The sequence below is a fragment of the Leuciscus leuciscus genome, assembly GCF_965113295.1.
Source record: "Leuciscus leuciscus genome assembly, chromosome: 22".
Taxonomy (NCBI): Eukaryota; Metazoa; Chordata; class Actinopteri; order Cypriniformes; family Leuciscidae; genus Leuciscus; species Leuciscus leuciscus.
This window is the reverse complement of record NC_138746.1, coordinates 802,885-812,884: the sequence shown is the minus strand read 5'-3', so window position 1 is coordinate 812,884 and position 10,000 is coordinate 802,885. Positions and strand designations below refer to the sequence as shown.

At 45.8% G+C, this 10,000-nt stretch overlaps 2 protein-coding genes across 4 annotated transcripts in view; both read right to left on the bottom strand.

Annotated features, from left to right (window-relative positions):
• Positions 1 to 6,797, bottom strand: part of tmem254 (transmembrane protein 254) — a 7,329-nt gene extending 532 nt beyond the window's left edge. The window contains exons 1-4 of the mRNA XM_082153519.1: positions 6,607 to 6,797; positions 5,445 to 5,548; positions 629 to 688; positions 1 to 154 (exon numbers count right to left, since the gene is read on the bottom strand). The exon at positions 1 to 154 is cut by the window's left edge and continues 532 nt beyond it. Of these exons, the coding sequence (XP_082009645.1) occupies positions 31 to 154; positions 629 to 688; positions 5,445 to 5,548; positions 6,607 to 6,693 (375 nt within the window). The 5' untranslated portion in view covers positions 6,694 to 6,797 and the 3' untranslated portion in view covers positions 1 to 30. The remainder of the gene's footprint in view (positions 155 to 628; positions 689 to 5,444; positions 5,549 to 6,606) is intronic.
• Positions 6,798 to 7,139: 342 nt separating this feature from the next.
• The window catches only part of srfb (serum response factor b), a 49,724-nt gene continuing 46,863 nt past the window's right edge, over positions 7,140 to 10,000 (bottom strand). For all 3 annotated transcript variants that reach the window (XM_082153404.1, XM_082153403.1, XM_082153402.1), the window contains exon 8: positions 7,140 to 9,645. In XM_082153404.1, coding sequence (XP_082009530.1) covers positions 9,614 to 9,645 — 32 coding nt within the window. In that variant the 3' untranslated portion in view covers positions 7,140 to 9,613. The remainder of the gene's footprint in view (positions 9,646 to 10,000) is intronic.

The following is a 10,000-nucleotide window of genomic DNA, read 5'->3' as shown; positions in this document are numbered from 1 at the left end:
GTGCATGCTGGGAGATGTTCCGTGTGCCGCTCACTGGCGCTTGGATCGGCCGTCGGGCTTGTACTTTAACAGAAGACCGAGAGACGCGAATCCAAAGAAGAAGGTCTGAACAAACCACAGCAGACGAGTGGACGAGCTGTCGATGCCTTTATCACTGCACACACACACACACACACACACACACACACACACACACACGACTTCTGGGTAAAACTGATGTCAATCTTCATTTATACACAAATTCTTGTCATGTAAAGTTAATGTAGTAACTCAGGTTTTGCATGTATTATCACAGTCAGTGTGAACATGATCTGCACTGCCACCCTGTGGCGGAACACGTGAACTGTCTCACACACACACACACACACACACTCACACTCACACTCACACACACACACACACACACACACACACACACACAGTGTGAACATGATCTGCACTGCCACCCTGTGGCGGAACACGTGAACTGACACACACACACACACACAGTCAGTGTGAACATGATCTGCACTGCCACCCTGTGGCGGAACACGTGAACTGACACACACACACACACAGTCAGTGTGAACATGATCTGCACTGCCACCCTGTGGCGGAACACGTGAACTGTCTCACACACACGTCTCACCTGCAGACCTTCAGCGCATACAGACCCTCGAGTGTATGGATGATCCATGTCAGATACCATCTGAAACACACACACACACACACATCATCAGACTCTGGCATTATTTAATGAGAATTGTGTCTCTTCTGTAAAGGCAGATCTTGTTTTCTGATGTTGTTTTAGAGGAGAATCAGTTGCAGAGTTTTTCATATGAACGTAATGTGTTTTTCATGAAAACATTACTGAACCCTCTGGAGCTCTTCACGTGTCGGTCAAATGAACGGAATGTATTATTTTTTATTTAAAGCAGGGCTATGCAGTTTCAGGAATTTCTTCGCTGTATTCTCGCTTTTTGCTCGCAGGTTTCTCTCTAGAGCTCCCCCTACAGCTTCGGAAGAGATATTTGACAACACTGTCGAAAAACTCGTTGGCGACTCTCAGATACCAGAGGCTAGTAGATCAACGACATCAAAGCAGACGGGACATTCTTTACAACGTCGTCTTCATTCGGGTCCTAACAGCGTGAGGGAGCGCAATAATGACAGAATTTTTTGCAGATTTTTTTTGCCGTAAAGCAATTCGTTACATCGCAAGACCTGATATCACGCGATACTTCCTGCCGCTGCGGCCGCCGGCTCAAAGTTGCAAGGGTGGTTTTTCGGCTCACAGGCGCTCAGGGGGTGCGAGACCACCACCATTCAACCCGAAAAAAGTCATAACTATTCCAATGACTCCGAAGCTGTTCGGTTAAGGTAAAAAAGTTATTTAGTTGACCTTTAAATTAAATTAATGTACTATATTATAGTTTGTTAATGTTTTTGTATTTAATATTTTGTATTTTTAGGGGATTTATTTTATACTAAATTATATTTACGCAGTATTTATAATCCATTTATTCACTTTTTGAGCATAGACCTGAAAATTTAATTTCCAACTTAAACTGTGGTAAATCTTGAATGCTTTAGAGCGACAGACTGAAGTTTGGTCTCTTTTCGAAGACGACACTTGGCAGATTATTGCTGAAGTGAAAAAAGTTTTTAAATGTGAACTTAAAAAAAAAAATTACAGAATTTTACGTTTATTGTTATGAAAAATGGACTAAAATACTATTTTAAATTTTTATATGAAATATATATTTTCCAAAAACACGTTTGAATCTACCCCTCCTTGAACTGCCACCTTACCGTGGTGGAGGGGTACCCGAATGACCCTAGGAGCTATGTTGTCCGGGGCTATATGCCCCTGGTAGGGTCTCCCAAGGCAAACAGGTCCTAGGTGACGGGTCAGACTAAGAGCGGTTCAAAAACCTCTTATGATGGACTTAAAATCGTATGCGAGCGCCTGGTGGCCGGGCCTCCCCCCATGGGGTCCGGCCGGGCTCAGCCTGAAGGAGCGACGTGGGGCCGCCCTCCCGGGGGCTCACCACCTGCACGAGGGACCGTAAGGGGCCGGTGCTTAGTGGATCGGGCGGCAGTCGAAGGCGGGAGCCTCAACAACCCGATCCCTGGACACGGAAACTCTAGGGACGTGGAATGTCACCTCGCTGGTGGGGAAGGAGCCTGAGATTGTGCGGGAGGTTCAGAGGTACCGACTAGAGATAGTCGGGATCACCTCCACGCACGGCTTGGGCTCTGGAACCACACTCCTAGAGAGAGGATGGACTCGCTACCACTCTGGAGTTGCCCATAGCGAGAGGCGGCAGGCTGGTGTGGGTTTGCTCATCTCAGCCGCCATGTGTTGGAGTTTACCCCGGTGAACGAGAGGGTCGCTTCTTTGCGCCTTCGGGTCGGGGATAGGTCTCTCACTGTCGTGTGCGCCTATGGGCCAAACGGCAGTGCAGAGTACCCGACCCTCTTGGTGTCTCTGGGAGGGGTGCTGGAAAGTGCTCCGACCTGGGACTCCATCGTTCTACTGGGGAACTTCAACGCCCAGGTGGGCAGTGACAGTGACACCTGGAGGGGCGTGACTGGGAGGAACGGCCCCCCGATCTGAACCTGAGTGGTGTTCTGTTATTGGACTTCTGTGGAAGTTACAGCTTGTCCATAACGAACACCATGTTCAAGCATAAGGACACCCTAGGCCGGAGGTCGATGATCGACTTTGTGACCGTTTCATCTGACCTCCGGCCGTATGTCTTGGACACTCGGGTGAAGAGAGGGGCGGAGCTGTCAACTGATCATCACCTGGTGGTGAGTTCGATCCGATGGTGGGGGAGGAAGCTGGACAGACTCGGCAGACCCAAACGTATTGTAAGGGTCTGCTGGGAACGTTTGGCCGAGTCTCCTGTCAGAGAGATCTTCAACTCCCACCTCCGGCGGAGCTTCGACTGGATCCCGAGGGAGGCTGGAGATATTGAGTCCGAGGGGACCATGTTCTCCACCTCCATTGTCGACGCGGCCACTCGGAGCTGTGGCCGTAAGGTCTCCGGTGCCTGTCGAGGCGGCAATCCCCGAACACGGTGGTGGACACTGGAAGTAAGGGATGCCGTCAAGCTGAAGAAGGAGTCCTATCAGGCCTGGCTGGCTTGTGGGACTCCTGAGGCAGCTGACGGGTACCGGCAGGCCAAGCGGACTGCAGCCCGGGTGGGCCTGGGAGGAGTGGCCATGGAGAAGGACTATTGGCTGGCCTCGAAGAGATTCTGGCAAACCGTCCGGCGCCTCAGGAGAGGGAAGCAGTGCCCTACCAACGCTGTCTACAGTGGAAGTGGGCAGCTGTTGACCTCGACTGGGGATATTATCGGACGGAAGGAAGGAATACTTCGAGGATCTCCTCAATCCAGCTGACACGTCTTCCTTCGAGGAAGCAGAGGCCGAGGGCTTAGAGGTGGACTCATCCATCACTCAAGCTGAAGTCACCGAGGTAGTCAAGAAACTCCTCAGTGGCAAGGCACCAGGGGTGGATGAGATCCGCCCTGAGTACCTCAAGTCTCTGGATGTTGTGGGGCTGTCTTGGCTGACACACCTCTGCAACATCGCGTGGTGGTCAGGGACAGTACCTCTGGGCTGGCAGACTGGGGTGGTGGTCCCTCTTTTCAAGAAGGGAGACCGGAGGGTGTGTTCCAACCACAGGGGGAATCACACTTCTCAGCCTCCCCGGGAAAGTCTATGCCAGGGTACTGGAGAGGAGAACACGGTCGATAGTGGAACCTCGGATTTAGGACGAACAGTGCGGTTTTCGTCCCGGCCGTGGAACACTGGACCAGCTCTATACCCTCTACAGGGTGCTGGAGGGTTCATGGGAGTTTGCCCAACCAATCCACATGTACTTTGTGGATTTGGAGAAGACACTCGACTGTGTCCCTCGCGGTGGCCTGTGGAGGGTGCTCTGGGAGTATGGGGTTCGGGGTCCTTTGCTAAGGGCTGTCCGGTCCCTGTACGACCGGAGCAGGAGCTTGGTTCGCATTGCCTGCAGTAAGTCAGACTTGTTCCCGGTGCATGTTGGACTCCGGCAGGGCTGCCCTTTGTTGCTGGTTCTGTTCATAATTTTTATGGACAGAATTTCTAGGCGCAGCCAGGGGCCGGAGGGTTTCAGGTTTGGGGACCACACGATTTCGTCTCTGCTCTTTGCAGATGATGTTGTCATGCTGGCCCCATCAGACCAGGACCTCCAGCATGCACTGGGACGGTTTGCAGCAGAGTGTGAAGCGGCTGGGATGAGAATCAGCGCCTCCAAATCCGAGGCCATGGTTCTCAGTCGGAAAAGGGTGGCTTGCCCACTTCAGGTTGGTGGAGAGTTCCTGCCTCAAGTGGAGGAGTTCAAGTGTCTGGGTGTCTTGTTCACGAGTGAGGGAAGGATGGAACGGGAGATTGACAGACGGATCGGTGCAGCTTCTGCAGTAATGCAGCCGATGTACCGGTCTGAGAGCTGAGCCGCAAGGTGAAGCTCTCGATTTACCGGTCAATCTATGTTCCTACTGTCACCTATGGTCATGAGCTGTGGGTCATGACCGAAAGGACAAGATCCCGTATACAGGCGGCCGAAGTGAGCTTTCTCCGCAGGGTGGCTGGGCGATCCCTTAGAGATAGGGTGAGGAGCTCGGTCACTCGGGAGGAGCTCAGAGTAGAGCCGCTGCTCCTCCACATCGAGAGGGTCAGCTGAGGTGGCTTGGGCATCTGTTCCGGATGCCTCCTGGACGCCTTCCCGGGAAGGTGTTCCGGGCGCGTCCCACCGGGAGGAGACCCCAAAGGAAGACCTAGGACACGTTGGAATGACTATGTCTCCCGGCTGGCCTGGGAACGCCTTGGTGTCCCCCTGGAAGAGCTGGAGGAAGTGTCTAGAGAGAGGGAAGTCTGGGCATCTTTGCTTAGACTGCCGGCCCCGTGACCCGGCCCCGGATAAGCGGAAGAAGATGGATGGATGGATGAACGTTTTACTCTAAAACTGCAAGAAAATCGAAACCATAAATCTAAACAAGTTGTGCTTCAAATTTAAGCTTGATATCTCAAAAACTGATCTTTCAGTGAGATGTTGTTTGGCTGCAGTACCAAACGCTTCCACTAGAGGAAATTCGTCTCCATTCCTTTCTGACTGCGAGGAACTCAAGTGTGAATGTTTTCTCAGGACCATTAAAACTGTTCGAATCACGTCCATGATTTTTTTTTTGTGTGTTCACTTCAAACCTTTACCAAGTTTCGTACTGTTCCGATGAAGTAAAAACGGCTAAAACCCCTCATGTAAGCGTGTTTGACCTCTGCTGAAGGGTGAAGGGCAACAGAGGGTTAAACATGTTTTGCACCAAAAGGCCAGATTTTTCAAAGAGAATTACACAATCTTTCTGTAATGTGAAATTATGATTAATGCATCATGTGACGTGAGCGCTGGGTTTAGCTTCACTCACCCGTAATACAGGACAGGATAATGATCGTCCACTAAACGCTTGGCGAGAGAGCCGAGAGGACCGAGACTGCTGTACGGGACGCCCTGAGGCCAGAACACTGTCCACTGAAACACACAACACAACAACTGCTGAGTGTGTGTGTGTGTGTGTGTGACTGCTGTGATCTGTGTAACTGTAAGCAGGGTTACGATCTACGAACTCTGAGTCCTGAAGCTGAACTTCTGCTGATGAAACTGTAAACTATCTTCAGTAAAACTTTTCTTCAATTTATTATAATTCTGACTCCGGGTCTTCTCTCAAACATCTGGTCCTCGGCTCCTCAACCGTTCCCCCAACACATCATTATCATTTTTCTGATGTTTTACTGTAGTCACTGGTATTTCTGGAGAGCGTCTGATCTAAAGGCCAGTGTGTGCAGATCCCAGATCAGTGTGAACCAGAGGAAGTGATCAGTCAGCTGTTCTCAAGCTCCAGTGAGACACACACACACACACACACACACACACACTAACCCGACCCCTAAACCTGCCCATCACACACAACTTTCTGCATTGTTACATTTTCACACACACAAAAAAAGAGTTTATTATCAATTCTCCTCGTGAGGACCAGCAAAAAGTCCTCACAAAGTAGGGAATCTCAAGTTGTACTATTCTTTTGGTCCTCAAACACACACACACACACACACACACACACACACACACACACACACACAGAGGGTTGATCTGAAGTGAGTGTAACAAAGGTTATGATAAGAGCGCAGGACTTTAGTCAGAACATGTAAACCACTGAGGTAAAGTTCACTCTAATAACCAGATCGTGTTTATTTACTCATCATCATCATCATGAGTGTGCATATTCTCATCATCAGAATCAAACAATTCATTTCACTCTTTACAGCTTTACTCAGACATAACACACTCGGGTCTCTGAAAACCTCAAGACTGACTGAATTTATTTATTAATGCAAGACAAAACAATATTTATAAACTAATATATATATATATATATATATATATACACATACACACACAAAAATTTTTACAAAAATTGAGGGTTGTATTACATTTAAAATAAAGTATATAATTAAAATTTAAAAGTATTACAGAATAAAAGTCTTTCATGATGAATGAATGCATAATTCATTAAAGTTTCAACTTACCGTGTAAAACCCCAAAGAAACCGCGACGGTCACGATCCAGAACAGACTGGACCTCCTGAAATATGACGAGCTGTCACTTTTGGCCATGATGAAGATGATGAGTCAATAACTACTGACTAACCACTGGAAACTGCACTAGTGTCTGCTCTCAGAAGCCCGTCAGTCACAGCACAGGAAGTGACGCAACACACACGTCACAGAATAAACGTCCCGCATTCAGATTATACGTTTATGTTCTGCAATAATACAAATAAATGCAAATTAAAATGTTACTGGAAAATATTCTTAAAAATACATTTAGAAGATCCGAGTAGCCAAGAGTGACAATCTAATGTTAATGCGACAAAAACTACCACAATATCTACACGAACATAGAGGTTATGATCCAACACACTGTTCTGGATTCAATTATAAACAAAACTACATATAATATTAGAATGAAAGAAGCATTTCATGTTTTGAGTGTCGTGATATTTGTTTAACACAGTAAATTATAAACTCAGTGAACTTCATAAAAAGGGGAAAAGGCGTGACAAGATCCATTTTTTATTACAAAAAGGTCTGTACATTTGCGGTGTCAGAAAAAAACACACGTTAAAATCACACAATAATCCAAGTCTTACAACAAAATAATCAGTGTTATTCTCACACAATCTCTCAAATACTCTAAAACTAACTTCAAAAACATTTCAAACACACAGTGATCAGCTCTATGACGTCAGCATTACGTGCCATTCAGGTAAAGTTAGAAGAAAAAAATTATTCAAAATAAAAAAAGAGAAAAAAAAAAACTTGAAAAACAAAAGGACACATCATTCAGCTGTCCGAAAATGATGACGTTCCTGATATCTCGTGACCTGAAGATCTGAACCGAGACGTGCGACTTCACAAACTGATGAACGAGATGATTAAAACACTCAAGAGTTGCACTGAAGGGCAACATTAAGGCTCACGAATCTATGGAAGCTCGTTTCCGCCACTGAATAATACATAAATAATATTAATTGCAACTTTTTATCTCACAATTCTGACTTTTTTTTCTCACAATTGGAAGTTATAAAGTCAGAATTGTGAGATATAAACTATTCTGAGGTAAAAAAAAAAATATTTTCCTTAGAATTGGACTTTATATCTCGCAATTCTGAGAAATAAAGTCAGAATTGCGAGATGTAAACTCGCAATTGTGAGATAAAAAGTCGCAATTATCTTTTAAAATGTTTTATTCTGTGGCGGAAACAAGCTTCCATAGGAAACAGACACTAGAGTGAATGAAAAATCAACTCTAGAAGAGCGTTTGTTGAGTATAATGAGAAAGTGATTGACAATATACTCTGTATAACAGCAACCCGAGCGTTTGATTGACAGGCAGTGACGTCACACAGTTCAGGCTTCAAAGAAAGGAGGAAGAAAAAAGAAGGGATGGAGGGAATAAAACTCAAACCTCTTTCTCTCTCTTTTAATAGTATTTCTAGAGGCAGTTTGGCACAATCATGTTACAAAAGAGAGAAAAAGAGTTTGAAAAAGTATTTCTCATCTTAACACTGTATAAATCAATATAATATATTTATATTACATTAATTTACATGGTGAGTCAAATATCTGATTTCATAAGCAAAACGTTACAATGTATACAAAATATCTATAAAAAACAGTTGCATGCCATCGCACACACGAGCAAAACACATCTCAGATATTAAAAAACAAGCTATGTACAATTCCACATCTCGTCGTGTTTCCACAAAGGCCAAATGAGTTTAAACCAGCATCCCACACACACACACACACACACACACACACACACACACACACACACACACACACACACGTTCTCTCGCAGAAGCCAGTGTTTGTCAGACGTGAAGAGTTGTGCTGATCACACACACACACACACACTAGATCTGCTTTAAAGCCAAAACAATCTCTGTTACTTTAATTTCCTATTATCTCTGTAAAGCTGCTTTAAAACAATCTATATTGTTAAAAGCGCTAAATAAATGAAGGTGACTTGACACACACACTCACTCTCTCTCTCTCACACACACTCTCTCTCTCTCACACACACTCAAAGAATTTTATTAATTAGAATATAAATTGATCAATGAAAATATAGCCATTTGCTTCAGCAAGTTATTCTACTGTTCTAAATGTGTGTGTGTGTGTGTGTGTTCACATATGAAGACATGAGATGATCTTGTGCTCAGCCATATAATGATATTTCATGAGATGAACTGAAGACTCTTTGTGATCTTCTCATCATATGAGCAGTCGTGTGATAAACAGAGATCTACTGTTCTAGTGTGTGATTTACATTAGAGGTGTATGTGAAGGTCAGCGACTCCTCCACTGTGTGAGAAACTGGAGGAATCCTGCAGAACGACTCGCTTTATCTGAGGGAGAACCTGACATCAACACACTGGGACCCTGAGAGTGATGTTACACACAAACGAAAGAAGCAACAACAACACACACATATACACACACACTAACCCGACCCCTAAACCTACCCATCTCACACACACACACAGTGACACGAGTCTCCATGAGTGTGTTTGCATTCAGGTTTAAGACCCCACCGGGATAGAAAAACATGTAAACTCACACTAACACACACTCTCTCTCTCTCTCTCACACACACACACACACACACACACACACACACACACACACACACACACACACACACACACACACACACACACACACACACACACACACACACACACACACACACACACACACACACACACACACACACACACACACACACACACACACACACACACACACACACACACACACACACACACACACACACACACACACACGGCTTCATCTCATTCATTGTGCTGTGGAGGGACTGATCGTCCGGTAGAATCACACACACACACCAGTGACATACTGTATAAAGCTCAATCTCAGAAAGGCGTTAATAAATAGTGTCTTCAGTCTCTGCTTGTAAAGTCAGTTGCTCTTGGCGTCGAGATTGACGAGCTGAAGCTCCGAGAGGCTATTGGTGCCGCTGGACTGACCAATCACCATCTGAGGAGAGACACACACACACACACACACACTTGGGTCAGTTCATCAAACATGCACAACAACATCACACTCCAGGACCATCACAATCTGTCATTAATCTGTCATCTGCACAGACACACACACACACACACACACACACACACACACACACACACACACACACACACACACACACACACACAGTGTGATTGATGTCGACTGGAACCTCAAAACGGAGTGACTTCAAACACTTAGAGTGACAGTTCTTCCGATCCTTTAGTCCAACACTGACATTCCACTCGTGTTACACACCAGGGGCCGTATTCACAAAGAATTTTAAGGCTAAAAGTAGCTCCTAACTGGCGAATTTAGGAGC